At 34.7% G+C, this 23,634-nt stretch overlaps 1 protein-coding gene across 1 annotated transcript in view; it reads right to left on the bottom strand.

The window, feature by feature from the left end:
* Znhit6 (zinc finger HIT-type containing 6) overlaps positions 1–22,366 on the bottom strand; it is a 61,596-nt gene extending 39,230 nt beyond the window's left edge. The window contains 6 exon segments of the mRNA XM_076863632.1: positions 12,834–12,937; positions 20,037–20,122; positions 20,217–20,323; positions 20,417–20,482; positions 21,575–22,188; positions 22,191–22,366. Of these exon segments, the coding sequence (XP_076719747.1) occupies positions 12,834–12,937; positions 20,037–20,122; positions 20,217–20,323; positions 20,417–20,482; positions 21,575–22,188; positions 22,191–22,229 (1,016 nt within the window). The 5' untranslated portion in view covers positions 22,230–22,366.
* Positions 22,367–23,634: the final 1,268 nt, after the last annotated feature.

Here is a 23,634-nt window from a genome sequence, read left to right as displayed (position 1 = left end):
ACTGCCACATCAATGTTCATAGCAGCACAATTCACAATAGCTAGACTGTGGAACCAACCCAGATGCCCTTCAACAGATGAATGGATAAAAAAAAATGTGGCATTTATACACAATGGAGTATTACGCAGCACTAAAAAAATGACAAAATCATGGAATTTGCAGGGAAATGGATGGCATTAGAGCAGATTATGCTAAGTGAAGCTAGGCAATCCCTAAAAAACAAATGCCAAATGTCTTCTTTGATATAAGGAGAGCAACTAAGAACAGAGCAGGGAGGAAGAGCATGAGGAAAAGATTAACATTAAATAGGGACGAGAGGTGGGAGGAAAAGGGAGAGAGAAGGGAAATTGCATGGAAATGGAAGGAGACCCTCATTGTTACACAAAATTACATATAAGTGGTTGTGAGGGGAATGGGGAAAAAAAAAACAAGGAGAGAAATGAATTGTAGTAGATGGGGTAGAGAGAGAAGATGGGAGGGGAGGGGAGGGGGGATAGTAGAGGATAGGAAAGGTAGCAGAATACAACAGTCACTAATATGGCATCATGTAAAAATGTGGAGGTGTAACCGATGTGATTCTGCAATCTGTAATTGGGGTAAAAATGGGAGTTCATAACCCACTTGAATCTAATGTATGAAATATGACATGTCAAGAGCTTTGTAATGTTTTGAACAACCAATAAGAAAATAAATAAAAAAAAACCAAATATGCCTGTTCAAGATTTTTACTTCTAATTCTTAAATACAAGTGACTCGTTGAAAATTTGGTCCCCAACGTGGCAGTGTTGATAAGTTGGTTGTTTAGGAGGGTAGTAAGTAGTAAGAGCTCTGCCCTCATGAATGCATTAACCCATGAATGGATTACTGGATTACTGTGGAAGTGACTTTGTTGTAAAAGGGAGCTCTCTCTTGACTAGCTTGCTTTGTGTCACCATGTGCTATCCTCCACTATGTTATATTGTAGCTGGGAGCTCTCACCAGATGCCAGCATGAGGCTCTTCCCAGCCTTCAGAATCATGAAAATGGACCTTTATTCTTTGTGAATTACATGTTCTCAGATATTTTGTTACAGCAAGAAAATAGACTAAGATACTCCATGAGCTAAGCAAAAGCCAGACTTTCCACGTCTGATTTTCATAATACTATATCACTAACTAAATTATAAAAACTACAGGTTATAAAAACTACCACACTAACAAGTAGTAATAGTAATAACAATAGTTTATTACCTTTTGTATGTCAGGCATGGTTCTAAATATATATCTTTAATCCATTTAATCCTTGTAACACTAGAAGGTAAATGTTATTATTTCATTATATAAAAGAAAACACAAGATAGAAAGAGGACAGCCATTACTTTAAGATCATTATTCAGTTGGAAAGTGATACAGTTGGTATTTGAACCCAGAGTATTGTAACTTTAGAGTACACTATTATGAACTTTCTAGAAATGAAAACTGAATAATAAACCATGTATCTTCTGTATTACTTATTTAAATATATCATGATTATTTCCTATTTAAAATATTTGCCTCCATATTTTAAACTCATTTAAATATAGATAGTGGACATTTTGTTTGCAATGCAACTATCCTTAACTCCACTATCATCCTTTCTAATCTATAACTATACTTTGAGGAATGGACCTATTTCTATCCTCTGTGGGTATGTGCCTATTACTATTAGCTTAACAACATCAGTATATTTTCCTGGGCACAATGGTTCAGGATTGGGCATGTGACCTACACGGTTTAATTGTGGTGAGTTTCTGGCTTCCTATATAATACTGCTTTGAGAAAAGCATTCATTATGGATATTTACTGTAAACCAAATTGTTATTAGTAGCACTCTACAGCCATGAGGATTAAGGAGACACCACAGAAGATTTAATGAAGAATCAGAAATAAAATGGTCCATGATGATATCATCAAGTCACTGTATCTATTAACCCTAAAGTCTACCCTCCCTCTGGACATTCAGTTATAAGAACTAAACTGCCCTTTTAAAAAAATACGTAATAGCTCAAACCAGTTGGAACTGGGCATTCTATTTCATGCAGCATAAAGCATCTTAACTGATATAAGGGATCCAAGTTTTCTTCTTTTTAGGTTTTGTTTTTCACTTACAATCAATAGCAAAAGAAGAAACTAAAATTATCAACTATTACATTTGGAAGCAACAAAATAATACTTGATGGAATTAAAAAAAACATTTTGTTCCAGTGTCAACTATAAAAATCTTATTTTAATTTAAAGCTTAGAGAAAATCTACCAAATTTGGGAGTATTCCAAGGAAAAACAATGTATGAAACATCTACATAATTCTTCACTTGTAGGCATTTAGCCTTTCAAAACATATTTTGAGATAAAGATTTGAAATCTCAAAAATAACTGCAACTATTCCTCATAATTTATGTTAATAGAATTAATACCATGATAAGTGTTTCTGGATGAATACAAAGGATCTATTTAGTTACTTAGTAATGGATTAAAATATCTAAAATTTGGGAGAATGAAAACCACAGTTTTAAGTGTCACATCATTATGAAAATACTTTGAAAAATTCCAGTAACATATTTTTGCCCTTTTAAAAATTAGTACCACTACTACATGATAAAAGGAAACAGGTTAACTAGGTGGTATTGGCTTTAGTAGACAGTACACTAAGAAAATGAATGTAGCAGGTGAAGACTGAATGAAAAAGAATACTTCACACAATCCATGCGAACTTAAGCACTTAAAGTGGTTCTTTACTTGCAGTGGGTGAAGTAGGGACATTTGAAAATGGGGATGCAGTTTTAAGTGTTCCAAGAGTGGGGAACACAGAATTTTACTGGGCAGGGGCCAGGAATGCTAGCTTTCCTATAATGCATAACAAAGCACAACAACAACAACAAAATGTCCACTTCAAAATGCCTATGGAATCCCTAAAAAAAAGTAAGAGCATGTAGGAGGCAGAGCAGATAAACGCATACCAAAAATAAATACCTGTCCTAAATACTGGCATCTGTTTCATATTAACTGTGAATAAAATAGATACTATAGGAACTTAGGCAAAGGAAACATAACGGGGAAGACAAGCTATCAGGTGTACTTTCACAGATGTCTAGGATACCTGCAAGAGGAAAACATTCTAGGATTTACAAGAAGGAACAGTATGTGTACATTCAATTGACTGTCTAGCGGAAATCAGATAGGAACAGATAATAAAGATCCATACTTGGATATAGGTCACTGGTAGGAACAGGAAGATTTCTGCTCCAAGAAAGATTCAAACTAACCTTCCTGGCATGGTTCAAGGGGCTTCTCTCCAGCTTCATTCCCAATCACTCATCAATTCCCACCCTACATTCTAGACACATCAAACTGCTTATGATTGTCCTAAATTCTTTGCTTTTGCATCTGATTTTATCACCACCAGATCACTTTCATCTCTGGATAAAAATCTAGATATAGAAACTGTTCCGTGTCCTCCCAAAATATGTTCAAGCCCTCTTTTCTGGGAAGTCTTTTTTGTCACCTGCTTGAAATGAATAATGATCTTCCTTTGTCAAGGATGGAGCAGACAGTCTTCTCTGTGCTACTATTGTAACCTAAGTGTACTCTCTCAGATCATTAAATACACAACACTGTAAGAGTCTGCCAACTTGTCTTTCCATTGACTGAACTGAATAAGGCCAGTAGTCAATGGTTTTTCAGGTAAAGGTAAACAGCAAGATCATCTGGTGCTTTTTAAAAATACAATACCCTAAGGCCAATGAATTAGTAATTCTGTTGGTTTCTGCATTGTGAAACCGCATCACAATCAATTCTGATATGAACTCTAAATTGAAACCGACTACACACACAAAACTAGCACTACAGTCTCTTCTTACAACTAAGGCAACAGACACAGAAAGGAAAATAACTTGCTGAGAAAATTCTAAAATTAAATTTTGTTATGCTTACCACAAAATAAACATTCTAGAAGTATGACCTATATTATAATTTCTCTTTTAACAAGCAAATACACAAGAAAACTCACATTATTTTGCTTAATGAGAAATACTTGTAATGGATATTTCCAACTGCCTGAAAGGTAGCAATTTCAAATGTGGCGGGGATAAGAAGAGGGTATTCACTTCTGACCATGGAAGGGGTTCAGAGAGTTTCAGGGGCTGCAAAGGCAGGGATGAGATGACAAATTTGACCTACTGGCACCTCTGTCTTTGACCAATGGTAGTATCTATTAGCTAATGATTACTGTGGGCACAGAAGCACTAATATTCTATTGGGTGACCATTATAGCAAAAGCATGTTTTAGAAAGATGTATCTAAGAGCACTATATGACTGAAGTGAGGAAACATCAAAGGTAGGAAGAACACTTAGAGGTCCTAATAGTCAAGACTGAGACCAAAGGGGCCTGCAAAGAAGAATGCAGCTGATAAATGCTGTAGGTCAAGGAAACATAAAGAAAGGAACATATTCCAGAGGTATATAATGAAGGATCAGATTTGGTGACTGGGAAAAACACTTATCTAATTCAATCAGTTTGGGGACTCCATGATAATCAAAGTGTTTGGTTTTCCATTTCCACAAATATTAGGTAACTGCTGTTGTGGGAAAGTACATGTTCTGTGACACTATGTCACGGGAACTTCCATACCACTGTTTGCATGACTGTAGTAAGTAAAGGCCTGACCTAATAACTATTAGGTTTCTATTCTTTCACACTGTTTTTCTAAGTCTCTTGTTTGTGCTTTGAAGTTCTTCCAGCAAACTCTACCAAAGCTGCTACAGCAAAGAAACCACAGAGCTTAACATTTCAGGCAGTCAATAAGTTTGAAATGAGTACCTATTGTATAATCCTCCAAATCTCAATGCAAAATCCACTTGTCCCTCCATGATCACAACTGCTAACTCCTTCATTGTATTTTCCTTTGCTCTTTTCTAAAGTTGGTTTGCAGCAAGGTATAAACCTATACTACTTACATTTATAAAGATACCATGTGGGGAGAAAAAAAATCCTGTGCTTTAAGAAGTGCATCTCCATACAACTGATTAAAGAAAAAAGTGCTACTGATATTAATAAAGGTATGAGTGAGTATATCTTTGCAATATAATTAGAATGCTATAATTTTATCCAAAGAATAAAAAGTAATTTTTTGAATTTATAAGAGATTTTTTTATTTCTTTACAAGAGGGACACCTAGTGGCTAGCTTCTAAAACAGGACTGGAACTCTTAAATATTAATTCAGAGTGTTGTTTAATAATGGGCATACCTCTATTAATTCTCTAAGTACAAGAGAGATGCACAGAGAGTGTGCTAAAGAACCCTGGGTCAAAAGAAGTTGAGAACTGAAGAGTTTTAAGCTAACAGAAGGACTAGGTTGCTTAGACCTGCGAGTTAAGATCATGTAGAGATAAACTAGGGGTAGGGGAAAAACAGGTCAAACGTTGGGGTCCTATTTGGGGAAGAGGTGGTTCGTATACACAAAAGAGTCCAAGTCTGAAGCTAAGCTGAAGATACAGGTTGGGCATTACTAATGTAAAATCTAAAATGCTCCTGAATAAATAAATAAATATATATATACATATACATATACATATATATATGTATATGTATGTATACATATACATATATATATGTATATGTATATGTTTTTGGGGTATCAGAGATTGAACCGAGAGGCACTCAACCACTGGGCCACAACCCCAGCCCCCCCTTTTAATTTTAAGACAGGGTCTAGCTAAGTTGCTCAGGGCCTTGCTAAGTTGCTGAGACTGGTTTTGAACTTTGGATCCTCCTGCCTCAGCTTCCTGAGCCACTGGGATTACAGGAGTGTGCCCACCATGCCCTGCCTCAAATTTTTGAGTGTCATTTTAGTGCATTTCAGATGTCAGATTTTGGAATTAGGGAAGCCATTATAGGAAAAGTCTACACAAATATGCCCAAATCCAAAAAACCCAAACCTGAAACATTTTGATTCTCAAGCATTTCAAGTAAGAATATTCAACCTGTACTAGTGAGGTGGGATCCCTCAGTCCAATTCATTCCTCCAATTGACAAGTTAAAGCCTATTCCCTCTGCACTTGATCTCTGACCAAAACAGGCAGGAAAATAAAATGAGGAACTTATACAACATGCTACATGTTATCCATATACAATTACCATCCTGACCCCTTCACCCAATTTTTCTCATATGAATGTGTCCTCCAAAAGTTCACGTGTTGAAAACTTACCCACCAAACGCATGTGTTGATGGTGTTTGGAGGTCAGGACTTTGGAAAGTAATTAGGAATAGAGGAGGTCAGGAGGGTAGGGCTCCCCATGGTAATAGTGGCTTTATAAGAAGAGGAAAAGAGATCTGCTCTACCATGCTTCCTCTGTCTTTCCATGTCATGTCTTTTGCCATGTCATGGTTCTAAGGCCCTCAAGAGCAAATGAGCAGATGCTGCTGCCATGATCTTGAACTTCCCAGTCCCCAGACCACCATAAGAAAAAAATAAACTTCATTCTTTTAAATAAAAGTATCCAATCTGTGGTATTTTGCTACACCAACAAAAAATAGACTAAGACACCTTCCATAAAGGTGCCTTCTTCCTCCCCGTCCCCTGCTCCATTTTATTTTAACACAGGGTCTCACTAAATTTGCCAGGATGGTCTCCAATGTGTGATAGTCCTGCTTCAGCCTTTCATGTAACTGGATTACAGATGTATGCCACAGCAACTATTAGAGACTAAAGAAACACTATGCCTACAACAGTATTCTCAACAGTGGTTAAAAAGAAAAAAAAAGGGGGAATGAAATAAAAAAATGAACTTACTAATATAAGTGTCAAGATACATTATGGACAGCTAAACTATCATTGAAAAGTAAGGCTGAACTACATAACTCCATATATATATATATATATATATATATATATATAAAACTTTAAAACAAGCAAAACAAATCTTCAAGGCAGAAAATTAGAACAGGTTATCTCTAGAGAGAAGAGTTAACCAGGAAAAACCTAAGGTAATGGCAGTGCTTTAAATATTCATAGAGACTGAGTTATAAAGGTGTATGTACTTGTCAAAACTCAGCAAATGTACAACTTAAGATTTATGTCTTTCACTGTTTAAATTTTACTACATCAAATGGAAAGAAAATGTAAACAGATATTGAACTCTAGTTAATGATACTGAAATATCCAGGAACCAATGGTATGACATTTGCTTTTTACTTTGAAATGTACCCAAAAAAGATGGGTTAACAGATGGATAAGAATGTGATAAAGCAATTGTAGTACAATGCTAATGACAGAAACTAGGTGGTAAGCATATGGATATTTACTACAAAATTTTTCTACTTTGCTTTATGTCTGAAACTTTTCACAATAAAATACTGAAAAAAAGTTAAAAAGACAAAATCAATCTATCAGGTTGGAAGTCAGGGAAAAGTTAACTTTACAAGGAGATGGAGGTATAGATTCCCATGACAGGCTATAAAGACTTCTAGGGTGCTGCTAATGTTCTTTTTATTGACCATAGTACACTAATGTTTTGTGTACTTTGTGTATACTACATTTCCATTAAAAAAATAAAAGAGAATAAATAAAGGCATTTTCAGATAAAAATTGGATAACATATTCTTTATAAGACCTAAAAGAAATTTGAAAGGAGGGAAAAAATGACTCTGAAACTTTAAAAAAGTGAACAAAAAATATTGGTAATGTGGTTAGGTTAAAATTATGTCCATTTTAAAGTCAAGGAAAAGGAGGTAATGAAGAGTCAAGGTCAAAATCTAGTAAACAGCAGAACTGAAATCTGAAACTACAGTATTTTTTTTTATTCCAAAGAAAAATAACAGCTGATCAGAAGAAACAGACCAGAGACACTTCTCCCATAGTTACATATGATTACATTTACTTAGCACACTGTGTGCAGAATTAATATGTAATGCCCAAAGGATTCAAGGAGATATTTCTACATGGTCCTCAGTACAGGTAACCAGCTTTAATCCAAACTCCATTACTGTAGAGGACGAAGCAATGTACTAAGTGTATGCAGCTTTCCTTTCTTTCCTCCCTTCCTTCCCTCCGTGGGATACTGAAAATGGAAACCAGGAATCCTCTAACACTAAGCTGCATCTACAGCTCTTTTTTATTTATTTTTTAATTTTAAAGACAGAGTCCCACAAAATTGCCCAGGCTGGTCTCAAACTTGAGATCCTCCTTCCTCAGCTTTTTAAGTCACAGGGATTACACCATCTAGCTGTAGCTATTCTTACATGGGCTCACCTAAAATTATTTAACAAATACTTTATGGACATCTTTCTGGTAACAGAACTCTTAAGTTTAAGCTGATTCTCAAAGAGGTTCAGGACCAAAGAACTACTGTTATAAAGGGAGCTTCATATCTTCCAGACAAGCTAGATAAACTCACACATTTTTTTTTTCAATAAACATCATGATTATCATTTCTTGCAATACTTTTATACCTAATTCTGATTTTTGTTTAATGTCTGCAAGGAATTCCACTGCATGAAGATATTATCACTTCTTTAACTCACCCCACACTGAAAGATACTTTAGATTATTGCCAGTTTTTACATTTTTTAAAAAAATGCCTCAGTAGATCCACATGTACATCTATTTCTGTGAAATTTGACTGTACCGATTTATACCTTGAGAACAGTAGAAGAGGAAAAGGGCCTGGTTTACCCACATCTTCATTATAGTAGCTATCATAAAATTATCACCCACATACAGTCAGTCTTCCCTAAGAAATCCATATCTACAAGCTCAACCAGGCTCTGATTAAAAATATCCAACAACAAAACCCCCACCAAGAATCTATACTAATATGTACAGATTTTGTTATTATTTAAATAAACAATACAATGTAACAACTAGTTATGTAATATTTATATTCTATTAGGTGCTATAAGTAATCTAAAGATGATTTAAAGTAGAGGGAAGAAGTTTATTTGCAAATACTATGCCATTTTATGTATGAGTCTTTGAGTATCCACTGATTTGGGTCTTAAGGTCCTGGAACCAATATCTCATGCATACTAAGGGAAAATTGTATTGTATATTGTGTGTGTGTGTGTGTGTTTGAGAGAGAAAGAGAGAAAGAGGAGGAGAGAGAGCGAGAAAGAAAGAGAAAAGAGATAGAGAAATGTGCATATAAATTCTTTCTGGGATTACCTATTCTGATCCTTTGTCTCTTTTTCTAATTAGCTATAAGTCTTTCTTCTTATTAATGCATAAGTACTCTTTGAGGGGTGAATGTAACAAAAGGATCAAGAACTTCAGATAGGAGAATGTAGGTCTTTAACAGTCATTATTTATTATTTACTATGTGTCAGGTACTACTTTAATCCTTTCAATAAGCAAGTAAATTAGATCTTACATAGGTCACCTAACATGTATCATATGGTAGAAGCAATATGAATCCCGTCAAAGCCTTAACCATTTTTCAAAGTTGAAAAAAAGAATTAAAAACTACCTCTTAGAACAGAATACTGAGGGTATGGGAGCTGAACAGAATTCTTGGAAAAGATTTAGCATTCTGTTCTTCCTCCTTTCCAGCAAATATCACTGCAATCATTTAAAACTGTAGTCATTTTCAGATGAATAAATGATAAACACAGATATCTTAAGCAAGGTCCTTCTCAATGTCTTTTTTTTTTTAAAAGACAGAGTGAGAGAGAGAGAGAGAGAGAGAGAGAGAGAGAGAGAGAGAGAGAAGGAGAGAGAGAGAATTTTTTAATATTTATTTTTTAGTTTTTGGCGAAAACAACATCTTTGTTTGTATGTGGTGCTAAGGATCGAACCCGGGCCGCACGCATGCCAGGTGAGCGTGCTACCTCTTGAGCCACATCCCCAGCCCCTCAATGTCTTTTTAAATTCTTCCTTAAAGGGGAAAAGTTACCTTATACATTTATTATACACTTCCTTTTAGCAATCAACATTTTCTGCAATCCTAATTCTGTCATACACTGATAGTATTAATTATCTAGCCCAAGAAAAGACTATCATTTCAATCAATATGTCTTCTGTATTCACCTAAATCAATGGTTTTCAAAGAGTGATTTTTGTCAGCTCCAGGGAACATGAGGCAATGTCTAGTGACATTCTGTTGTCACAACAAAGGTGTGGGTGTATTTGTGCTATCAACATCTAAGGAGTAGAGGTTAGAATGCTGATAAACACATTGAGTAACACAAAGCAATTTGTTTAAGTATGTTTATTACAGGATTATGTGTAATAGAAACTAGACATCAGCTAAATGTTCGGGAATATGAGAATAATTAAATAAATTAGGATGATCATAGGTGGAATACCACTCTATAACACTGTTAAGTGGGAAAAAAAAACTAGCTACAGGAAAAAAGTGTATGCATTTATTCACAAAAAATTAATATTTAATCAGGGTAAAGTTATGTCATTCTTTAATACTTTTATTTATTTAAGTATTTTGCACTATATTTTACTTTATTAATTGAAGAAAGTAGAAAATATGATGAGAAGGAAATATCAGTGGTTATATCTGGAGAGTATGATTATAGGTGCTATTTTTCCTTTAAATTATCTTATAATGCAGATGTATTATTTTTATAGTAGCTACTATATGCTGATTCCTTCGTACATACAAGTTACTCTCCAAATCCATTAATATACTAAAAGGCCACAACCATATAAGATTCCCTTTTCTAGATGGAAATAAGCTAAGAACCTAACCTTAAAGTATATTATGCATCAGGTGCTAATGTCCTCAAAGAAAAATACTGAAAATATATAACAGCAACCCCAAATCTTTGAAAATTTATGAGCAAACAGCTAATGCAAGAACAGTTTGGGTTTATCATTTTAGAGACCTAGGGTGTTCCAAAATATAAATCTGGTTACTAAATTCAGGAAATATACTGACTGAGAGTAATATTCTTGGAAAATACTTTTTACACACACATGTATGTACAAATATGACAATATTATACTTGACAATGTTATACTTGCTTTTTAATACTGAAAACTAATCTTGGATGACAATCATTCTGAATTGTTTCCTTCATAAAACAACACATTTATATTTAGTTAAATAAATTTCCAACAGAATGTCAATTTCTAAATACATGTTTCAAAATGTACAAAAGAATCACCTCATACTTGATAAGTACAAAGAATTACTTTACTTTTGGAAAACAACCAGGAAAAAAGAAAATCACTCATACAAATATTTATGTCTTGCAACATATACAATAAACAGATAACATCATCACAATATATATTATCTTTTGAAAAAAGTCTTACTAGAATAATAATTCTGATAGCCCTATTTTTTTTTTTTTTCAATTTGTGGAATAGTTAACTGGAAAACAACCTTAGAGTTCAATTTCCTACATTGTAAAGATGAAGCTCAGGGGGTGCAGTGGCATACACCTACAGACCCAGCCACTGGAGAAGCTGAGATGGGAGGATCACTTGAGCCTAGGAGTTCTAGACCAGTATGGGCAACAACATAGTGAGCCACTATCTCAAAACAAAACTTAAACACACACAAATACAAATAAAAACAAGACTCAGAGAAAGAGATTTGTTCAAAACCCCACAATTACTATGAAGTTCAAGTCAAAGGTTTTTTTTTTTATTATTATATCCAGAACGCTGACTTCTGAAAGGTATTATCCAATAATTTAGTTGGCTAGTTACAGTTCAATCTTCTCTTGGTATACACAAGGAACTGGTTCCAAGATCCCTCTCAGATACCAAAATCTGTGCATGCTTATACAAATCAGTGTAGTATTTCCATATAGCAAATGCTATGTGAGTAATTGTTATACTTACTGTTAGGGAATAATGATAAGGAAAAAAAAAAAGTCTGTATATGTTCAGTGCAGATGCAGCCCCCGCTACTTAATATTTCCAATCTGTAGTAAGTTGCATCTGAAGACATGGAATGTACTGACTCTACTTTAGAATTCTATTCTCTGTACTCTTGGGGCCTTTTTGACCCAACACTCAAAGAGCAGCAAACTAATCCTTGTGGTATTATCTTACAGAAAGATTCACTGTTAAATGTTTCCAAAGTCTTCTTCCCCACAGCTGGCTTTTTTTTTGGTTCTGGAGATGGTAACCCAGGGATGCTAAACCCCTGAGCCACATCCCCAGCCCTTTTTCTTAATATTTTATTAGAGGTAGGGTCTCGCTGAGTTGTTAAGTGCTTCGCTAAGTTGCTGAGACTGACTTTGAAGTCAAGATCCTCCTGTCTCAGCTTCCTGAAATGCTGGAATTACAGGTGTGCGCCACTGTACCTGGCCCCATATCTTGCTTTTAAGTGAAATCTTACTTGGAATTCCAGTGTAGAAACAATGACAAAAGCTAGGTTGCTTTGATTAAAACAGTACAGCACTTTTGCTGATTTACCACTTTGTACTTGAAGCCCCTGAAATACTCTGATGATACCTTAGGTCTTAAAGAAAAGAGTTTATTTCTAATGTATGAGATGTTTGAGGGCACTGCTCAAATTAGCAGGATCCCTGGTGAGACTGTTAGAAATACACAATATTAAACTCCAAGTCAGACCTACTAAAATTAAATCTCAAGCATATTTAACAAGATACTTGGTAGATAACTTTTGTTAAACACATTAATATCTGATAAACTTTTCAGAGGATAAAGAAAACATACATATCACATGCCCAAATTCTGTTAGTCACCTGACATGCAATGATCATCGTTATTTTGAAATCCAAAAACAGTTTACAGATCACACTTACGTAGCAAGGCTCAACAGCAAACCAAATCTTAAAAATGCTCCTGATGAAATCAAATACTGATATACTAAGAGTAAGAAACTTACTTCTTATCAAAAATTGTTGAATTCTCTTTCCTCTTGGTGAATCCAGTGGGTAGAAGTTTTAAGTCAATACCTTGCTTTCGAGCACGATTTTTCAAAAAGCACATCTAACAATCAAAACCAAATAGATAAAATTAATTTTACAATGCTTTACATTTTATAAATAATATGTTCAATGGTTCAGTTTTACTGAATAATTATCATGTTTCATGGAAAGATGTTAAACAAAATCTCTACAACCACTAAGAGATAGGTACTATTATGACCCTCATTTTAGCAGTTAAGAATTAATGAGATTCCAACCTCATGCAACTATCTCAAAGTAGCAGAACCTGTATTCAAACATATATATTCTATAAGCCAAAGGAAGAATTTCAGAGATTTTTATTGTTTTGCAGTGCTGGAGATTAAACCCAGGGTCTCATGTGTGCTAGGCAGGTGCTCTACCATTGAACTATATCCCCGCCTATAGCTTTTTCTTTCACTGATGGTTTTGCACCATAGTTAGTTGAATACACCTGATTTTGTTTACTAGACAGGTAGCACACTCAAGGGAGAAATCAAGGCACTGCCTAGCATAAGGCCTAGTTAAAGTAGCCACTGTTGTGGGCAGTACCAAATGGCAATATGAAAACATCTGGCTCTAACATGTGTTACTCCATGGATTACCTGGGTTGGTTAAGCACAGCTACGCAATTTTGGAGAGTTGCAAAGATAGTAATATTATCATGTCTCTATTAAGTCAAAAAAGACAAAAGATCATTCAAAGAAAAGACAAAATATAAATTTTTGGCTAAGTGAATGGGGATCTAGAATTTGCAATGTAAAGTTAGATAATCAAGTCATAAGCCAAGGGAAACATGGAAAGGAAGAATCAGCTATTACTGGCAAAGCAATAAAATGACTTAAGAAATTATGTATAAGTTTATAACTTAGGCAACCACGGCTTTAGTAATGTGATATTATAAGGACAAACTTTCCCATTGAAAACATCTAAGAATATCAGATAATAAGAGAAATACATCTATGTAAATAAGTATATTAAAAAAATCACCTTAAAAGCATTTAAGAGCTAACAAAAACCAGGAAATGGACCAATATATAATGAAAAGTGAAAACTCAGTGAATTAAGAAAAGCAATGAAGACACTTCAGTAAATCTGATTGTTTCCTTCATTAATTCTAGCAAATATAGGTTTCTCTTTTCAATATCCTTCTCAGCAAGGTCAGAATTAAAAGCAAATCATCTACTAAGAATCTCTACTCAAATTAGGCAAAATGTCAAAATAATATGGATACAGGTGAACAGAAAACAAGTCTACCCCCAGACCATCCTAAGAGACTTGTATTATTTGACTGGAACAGGTCAAATGATGATAGAAAGAATAAAGACAAAAGAAAATGGAAAACATGAAGATAGCACAAAATAAACACTGACTGATAAAATAGTAATTACTACATAGGGATTTAAAAAAAAAAAAAAGATAATTCAGATACCTGAAAACAATAAAACAAGCCAGTGCAGGGCTAAATGGTGCCCTGACCCCAATCCAGCCTGCTGCCAATTTTCACATATAAAGTTTTATTGGAATATAGCCTGGCCCATTTGTTTATGCTGTGTATGCCCTCTATTTTGCTGCAGGAACAAGTACTGCAGGACCAAGAGTGAAGTAGTTCTTTAGTCACTGGAATGGTGAGGGGAAGGGCTCTTAGCCAGCATCTCCATTTCTGTAAGAATCTATGGCTATAGATTATAACCACAGATTTATACATGCATTTTTGGTAAAGAACTTATGCTTATTGTGCACAAAGTTAATACTTTATTTCATAACATCTAAGTTTTCTAGATGTCCTGAGGTTGACAGTGTATTATTAAAAAAAGGAGCTAGTGAATTAGACAACTTGTAAATATCTTTTTGGCATAACTGATAGGATAGATGCATCTTAGACATGAAATTGTTTTAACTCTGGGCAGTGAGTATCAGAACTTGTTTATCAGGCTGGCAACAGAGGGGCAGAAGGAAGCACACAGGTAAAAATGGGAGCAAGTGTTCAAAGATTTACATTTTGATGTGAGCTACTACTGATGTGTGTGCATTTTCAAACTGTATTGTAGAAATACTTTTAATTCACTTGGAAGATGATTTCCTGCTACTATTTTAGTAGTAGAAACCTGATAATGAACTCTCTTAGAAACATTATATTTGGTATCTGTTGCTTTATGTCTCGTTTTTAAATTTTAAGGGAATGCATTATTTTAGTTGTAACTCTGCCAATATGTCTATCTAGAAGCCTGTTTTCATTTCTGGCTTTAGTAAAATTTTTGTCCCCAGGAAAAACAAGATTAAATTTTTTCCTAACAGATTGAGTTGCTATAGTGTGCTCTAGGTTATCAAAAATACTCATGTAGCTTTGGAATTTGAATTGGTGAATATTCATGATGTGCAGGAAAGCACGAACACACTATGATCTCAATTACACAAAATGAAATGTTGCATACATATATATATATATATATATGCAGGTCCTAGAAGGACATGTCCAACTAAGCTGCTTGTGACTAGATGACTTTATTCTTTGCTTATGTTGTTCTATTTCCTGTAATGCACACACTAACTTAAAAAAAAAAAAAGCTATTTTTTAAAAAAAGAATGAAGTAGTTTTGACAGAAATCATATGGCCTAAAAAGACAAAAAACAAAACAAAAAATCAAAATTCAATCAGTCCAAAGGCAATATAAAACAAATGGGACAAACAGCACAAATAAAGTGACAAATTAAGGCATAATATGTAACCAATTTTATTAAAATGAACACAATGGTTCAGTTAAATGTTACACATAGGCAGATCAGCTAAAAACTGGAACATGACTTATGGTACGAACTTAACAAAAGACCTATTCAAAAATAAAAGTAGAAAAAGGTAGAAAGTAATAGCAAGGAAGAAAACTCCACCATGCAAATACTGGCAAAGAACTAATAAAGTTTTATTAATATTGAACAAAGTAGACAAAAATCTACAAAGAAGGATAACTCAAAATGCCAATGGTTAACTACACCAAGAAATAATTCCTGATGCATTTAATATTTTAGTCTTAAAGTATATGAGCAAAACTAACTGAACAACAAAGGGAAACTACAAATTGATTGTTTGGCTTTACTTACTGGGACATGATAACATAACTCTCAGAAATCAAATAGAAGCAGATAAAAAAAGAAAAAAAAATCAAGGTTATAAGGAATCGGAACAACATACTTAACAAACTTGACCTAAAAAGGACATACACTTGTCCTTCAGTATCTGTGGAAAACTGGTTCTAGAACTCTTATGAACACCAAAATATGAGGATGCTTAAATCCCTTATATAAATGGCATAGTATCTGTTTATAACCTCTGCAATTCCGACCTAAAAAGGACATACACTTGTCCTTCAGTATCTGTGGAAAACTGGTTCTAGAACTCTTATGAACACCAAAATATGAGGATGCTTAAATCCCTTATATAAATGGCATAGTATCTGTTTATAACCTCTGCAATTTCGTCTATCTACTTAAAATCATTGCTAGGCTACTTATAATTACCTAATACAAAGCAAATATTTGTTAAGAGATAATGTTTAGGGAATAATGACAAGAAAAAAAAATCTCTACTTCTTCAGTACAGATGTAATTAAAAAACAACAACAACAAACACAGAACGTGAACAGTCCCATAAAATAGGAAAGAATATATCTCATGGTCCAAACTCCATGATGGAGTTTTTGATAATAATTTTTATCAAATTCCCAGGGAAGAAATAATTCCAATATCAGTCAGTGCATCTAAGAACAAAGTAAGAACAATCCAAGCTAACTTTCACCACAATACATTTTAGGTGGAAGTACAACTATATGTTGATTCCTATGAAACTTTCTCACAAATCATCAAACCCTGAGGTAGTCTAAGAGGACTTTCTTTCTTTTTTTTTTTTCTTTTTTTTAAAGAGAGAGTGAGAGAGGGAGAGAGAGAGAGAGAGAATTTTAGTATTTATTTTTTAGTTATCGGCGGACACAACATCTTTGTTTTTTTTTGTATGTGGTGCTGAGGATCGAACCCGGGCCGCACGCATGCCAGGCAAGCGCGCTACCGCTTGAGCCACATCCCTACCCCCAGAGGACTTTCAACATAGATATTTCCTATCATCACTAGTATTTAAGTTGAATTGGAAGTCTTAGATATTCCAATAAGGCAAGAAAGAGAGACAGATTAGGAGAAAAAAAAAAAAACTGTGATGAATTGTTTATAGAAAAAATTTCAAAGAATATGTAAATAATTTACTGAATTTTAATACTGTTGTTCAATATAAAATAAACAACAAAAAAATCTCATTTCTATGTACTGGTCAAGAGAAAATAAAAAATTAAAAATCCTGTTTAAAATAGCACCAAAAGGGCTGAGGATGTAGCTCAATAGTAGAGTGCTTGCCTTGCAAGCAGTGGCCCTAGATTCAATCCCTAGCACTGCAAATAGTAGATTCAATCCCTAGCACTGCAAATAGATAAACAATAAAATAACCAGCAATAAATTTAACAAAAAATGTATTAGTTCTCTAGTGAAAAAATTATCTATATATAGGTATATTAAAGAAGACTCTATGCAGACACAGCAACAAAAGCAAACGTTTAAGGATTCAATGTTGTAAAGAAGTTAAATCTTCCAAACTGATCTCTGAAATAAATACAACTCAAAAAAAATTCTCAAGAAGGAAAGCGGGGGGAGGGGGGGGCTGTGGAATTAATAGGCTGTTATTTAATATTGGTATAGAATTGTAATAATTAACAATAATTTATTTAGATTTCAAAATAACTAGAAGAAAAATTTCTAGTAGCCCCAACATAAAGGAATAATAAATGTTTGAGACAATGGGTACATTAATTACCTTACCCCATAAATATGAATAATAATTGTGTATCAATTTAAAAATTACTTTAACAGATTAAAAACCCACTGCAATAATTAGAGAGTTTATAATATTTGTGCAGGATAGACAAGCATCAACAGGATGGATAGACAGACCAGAAAATGACCCTAGCAATATATGGATGCCTGATGTGACAAATTTGGTCCTGTAAAGCAGTAGAGACAGGATGAACTTTCCAGTAAATGGTGCTAGGCAAACTGGATTACCCATATATAAAAGCTAAATAGGACTTCACTTTACATGATGCTAAAAATCAATTCCAGGTAGTTTAAAGACAAAACTGTGAAATGCAATATGATAAAGCTTTCAGAAAATCATGGGATAATATCTTCATAACCGAAAGGTTTTCTTTCTAGAACATGTAAAACTATTAACTATAAAGGAAACGTGGTAAAATTTGACTACATTAAGACACTATAGTGGGGCATGGTGGCAAAAGCCTGTAATCCCAGCTACTTGGAAGGTTGAAGCAGGAAAGTCCCAAGTTCAAAGCTGGCCTGGACAACTTGGCCAGATTCTGTCTCAAAATAAAAAATAAAAATGGGCACAGTAGCACATGTCTGGAATTCCAGCTACTCAGGGGGCTGTGAAGAGAAGGAGATGTAGCTCAGTGGTAGAGCTCCCTGGGTTCAATGGCCACTATGGCACACACAAGGGACACTATCAAATGAAAAGATAAGCCATAAAATTAATGGTATTTATAACAATCAATTATTGATTAGCATCTAAGAAATACAAACAATTCTTATAAACCAGTAAGAAAAAGAAAGTAAAACAACGAAAAAAATCAACAAGACTTGAATAGTCACTACACAAAAGAGGAAATCCACATGTCCAAAAAGGTGTTTACATCTCAACAGAAATCAGTGAATTACAAATGTAAAAACACAATAGAGATCATACACAGCCAAAAGATTGACAAAAATTTTAAAAGTCTGACCAAATCAAGTAAGTATTAGAGACAACAGGTATATTTACAAATACCTGGTGGAAATTAAAACTGGTATAACTACTTTAAAAAAAGTTCCAATTACATCTAGTTAAACTGAAGATATGAATTACAGCAAAACAATTCTACTCTCAAGTATAAACTCTACAAAAACATGTGCATACACAAAGCACATCAGAAGTGTGAAGAGTCGCACTGTTTCTACCATACCACAATGCATAAACACAACACATAAAAATATTAAAAGTAGTTTTTTTTTTTTTTTTTTGGTTATTACAGACTACCCAAAGTCAAGAACAAGAGAATGGATAAACTATGGTACTGTAACAAGACAGAAACTATGCAGAAAAGACAACAGATCAGGGTAAGGCATAAGAGGGTGGCAGGGAATTTCTGTGAAGCTGATAATGTTCTAATTCTAGATCTAGGTAGTAATTATATAGGTATTCATGATATAATTAACCATTATACTATATTTCCATTTTATTAACATTTTTACATGCATGCTGTATTTTACAATAAAAAGTAATTTCTCTTTAAGTAGAATTTTAATTATGCTTAATTAAGCTTGAGGAAAAATGAGTTGATGCATGTTAATTTTATTTATGACATGTGTAATGTATTATGTATACCTATAATACCAATAAAATGAGGTTTTTAACCCCAGCACCACATAAAAATAAAAACAAATAAAAGGGTATTTAAATTTTGCAACTTCAATATTAAAATGGCCTCTAAAAACTGAACATAAGTCTGTAACTTAAACAAAATATCAAAAAATTTCTGAGATACCAGTTGCAAAATATTTCAAATATGAAAGCCTTAGTTTTGTATCGTGCTTAAGGAATGAAAAAGGGATGCGAGCATGAAAATTAAGTGTGTTTGAACAGCAAAACCTCTCCAGCTCTTCAATCAAAACTAGAGTCTAATCACCTACTAATTAATTCTAACATCATGACCCAAGCCACCATCATCTCTCATGTGGATACCACATAACTTTATAAATGGTCTCCCTGCTTCCATTCTCCCACTCTTAACCCTTAAGTGCACATAGCAGCACGAATGATCTTTCAAAAAGTAAACATGTTCAAAACCCTTCTATGGTTTCTATTTTTTATTTTGAATTCACTTGGGAACCTTTACCCCATTCTCTAACCTCATGTTCAACATTCTCTTCCTCATTATGATTTAGTCACTCTGCCAATTCCCAAACACACCAACTTTGTTCCTGATGCAGATCTTTATTGATTGGAAGGAATTGTTAAGTTAACTCCTATAAGGAGTTAGAAGAATACTTACATGTTTATTGCTTATTGGTCTTTTCAAGAAAACATCTCTAGAAATATGGTCTGCTGTTCTTGCCACATCTTCTAAGAATCGGTAATCTAAAAATTTCAGGATAGAAAAATAAACAAGTGACATACACCAATATCCAGGAACACATAATAATATCCAGGAACTATGTATAAGATGGCTTACCACTTAGGAGATTCATTTCAGTAAACTGTTGTATTGAAACAAAAGCAGTTTTATTTCGAACTCCATTACAGGTCAGTTCTGCTTTGTGTTTCTTTACACAGGGCAAACTGAAGAAACAAAGAAACAAAAACTTATATTTTGGAGAAGCGTACAGATACAGGTAATAAGGTAAGAAGTTATATATATATACACACATATACCTGCAGGAGTATCGCATACAACGTGGACATCTGTACTTTGCTTCTTCTGTACCACAAGTTTCACACCTACAAAAGCCCACATATAACATTATCAAAAATTAATTCTACTTATCTATTTATAAATTTTGCTGATTCAATGACTTGTCACAATTTAGGTAGGTAGTCACAGTAAATAAAGTACGTGCAAGCAAGTTTGATAAAATATTCAACAGCTGTCAATTACTGAAATTTCTCTATGAAATCCTCTCCAAATGACTACATTTACAATGTAGTAAATGTTATTGCTAAGAAAACATTAATTTTTTTAAATCAGACATTTTTTCTGTACTTTTATCAGGAAATGAGATCATTCGCTGTGATCTGTGATTTGTATTCTGGGTAATCTGGTAAAAACTGTGTGACTGTATCTAGAAGTCTGAGCTATGCTGATATTTTAAAAGTATACACACGAGAAAAAAAAAATAGTATAAAAGCCAGCCATATTTAAAGAGAGTATTAGTAATTTATTTTTCTCACAGCTCTACACCTGAGAATGAGCATCAAAATTATCTAGAAATACTATTACCCATCATCTGTCCTCAAGATCCTTCTAGGATCTTGGAATACTGATAATCAAATTACTGTTACTTCTGTACGATTCACCCATGTTCTAGATAGTAATAGTCTCAAGAATCTGACCACAACTTGATTTTCTATGTTGTCACATGATTACACACTAAAAACAAAAGCAATATTCAAAGTACCCATACACAAGTTTCACATTTGACTTCAAGAGCATTTTTGTTAAATTTTAATTCAACCCACTTTGTCAATGTTGGTTTTATAAGACTTTCTCTCATCTATATCCTGTTTCAAAAGACTACTGGGTCTGAAGTATATAAAAGTTAGTCAGATACTGATTCCAAAGAGTCTTCTGGTTTTCAGAATTTTCAGTTCCTAACTTGACCATTAATCATTACCACTTCACATATTTTCACTGAATTTGTTATCTCAAAATACCCTTCCCGTCTCTAACCCTTTCTGCACAACATCACTCTGGGTCCAGGGACTCAAATTTGTGCCTATTTTTCACATTTCACCTACTGTTAGTGTGGTTCCCATCACTAAACGGAGGTCTCCACAGCTTTAATCACCCAGGGGAATTTCTCCCTGCCCTACCTTGACATGGCCAGTTTCCTCTTGCAGCCCAATGGGGGATTGCTCTCAGGCTCTTCTTTCACTTTTGTGTCTTCCACCATTTCTTTCTTCATGAAATCTTTCTCTTCTTTTACACAGGCTCCATCCATCATCTCCTCCTCTTTTATATCCTGACCAACAAATACCTCCTGTTTTATCTCCAAGTAATCCTCCTTCTCTTCCTTCACTTCTGGCCAGTCCATTACTTCTTCCTTCACCTTCACCTTCTCTTCCTTTACCCCTAGTTCATCCACCTTCTCTTCTTTTACCACCAAACTACTATTATCCACTTCCTGCTTCACCTCTAATATGCCAGTTTTCTCATCCTTCACCTCAGGTCCATCCTCCACCTCCTGCTTTACCCACTGGCTATTCAACAAGCTGCCTTCTATATCCGACCAGTCCATGACTTCTTGCTTTACAATTGTTAAATCCATTCGCATCTCCTCTGCTTTTTGCCCACTTCCTTCTTTTGCATTCTCTGTCTTCTTCCTTCCTATAAATCCTTTCCCCTTCTCTTCACCACTGGCCTCCTCCATCCCTGCTAAGTCCCTGACTCCCTCCCTACCGGACTCGGGACTCAGGAGTTCTGGAGAACTCCTCCCGAAGTCGCTTCAGCTTCAACGGCAAACTCCATCAGCTACGCTGCCATTCTGTTCTTCCATGTAGCTGCACCACGCTACCAGTAAGAGTTACTGGGCAGAACTACAACAGCACCACACGTGTGGAGAAAAGAAGTCGGAAGCTGAGCATGCAGCCTGGCTCGCTGGCCGGGACTGCCGTGAAGCAAAGCTTCCGCGCCACGACACTTCACGACCTGTTGAGTTCTTTACGACCTAGCGGCGGTCCATTCCTTAAGTAAATCTTGTAAAGCCACGCCCACTGTTAATCCCACTTCACCCTTGCCTGAGGTGGCTTCTTCTGGCGGTGCGGTGTTTACAAAGAAAGCTGAAACTCTTAAATCGTACAATGGGAAGACCCACCCTAATCTGTATGAACAGTTAAATCTAATTTTATCTTTTTTTTTTTTTTGGTACCAAGGATTGAACCCAGGGATACTTAACCACTGAGCCACATCCTAGCCCTTTATTATTATTATTATTATTATTATTATTATTATTATTATTATTATTAAGGCAGGGACTTGCTAAGTTGCTTAGGGCCTGATTAAGTTTCTGAGCTCGTCTGAACGTGCACTTCACCTGCCTCAGCCTCCCAAGCTGCTGGGATGAGGCGTGTGCCACCACACCGGGTTAAAGCTAATCTTGTTTGAGAATGGAGGACGCACCTGATGTCATGTCTCTCCAAGCTTCAATTTTTTCACCTATACACTAGGGATGATGGTATTACAAACCTCTTAATGTTATTGCAAAGATTACGTGAAATCACGAAGCTCGGGGAGACTCACACAAAGTCAGTATCTAGTGGCTGTTACTACAGGGACTCTGTTAGGTTTCAGGTAGGAAAGGGGTATTGACTTTTATTCTTTCAACTCAATCAACAATAGCCTGTATCAGCTTGTTCTCCATTCTTAGCATTCTACAAGACTCTCAGAATACATATTCTTAATATATACCTCTATTTAAAGACTGGGGTAAAAGTTCAATGCACAGGAATAGAACTACACATACATGCACTTTCAAAAACAAATACTACCCTTGCATCAGTTTCAAGAATTTTTTAAAATTATTACTATGCTTTGAGCATTAGGCACTAAATTAATCAGACATTAATTTTCACTTAATGTCTCTCAAAATACACACACACACACAGAAGTTATAAATAAAATGCAGAAAAATCAGTAGAAGGAGGAGAGTAGGGGAAAGTAGGGGTTGTTGAAGTGCTGGGGACAGAATTAGAGCAAATTATATGCCATGCTTTTGTGATATGTCAAAAAGGTATCCTAATGTTTTACATAACTAAAAAGAATCAATAAAATATAAAGAAGATAAACATTTTTTCCTCCCTGTGTGAGGAAATTTCAAAGAAATGACTTCTTATCCGTAGAATGCTTTGTGCTAACCCTTCAGGTCTTGTTAATT

The sequence above is a fragment of the Callospermophilus lateralis genome, chromosome 7 (genome assembly GCF_048772815.1).
Source record: "Callospermophilus lateralis isolate mCalLat2 chromosome 7, mCalLat2.hap1, whole genome shotgun sequence".
NCBI lineage: Eukaryota > Metazoa > Chordata > Mammalia > Rodentia > Sciuridae > Callospermophilus > Callospermophilus lateralis.
This window is presented reverse-complemented; position numbering and strand designations above follow the sequence as displayed.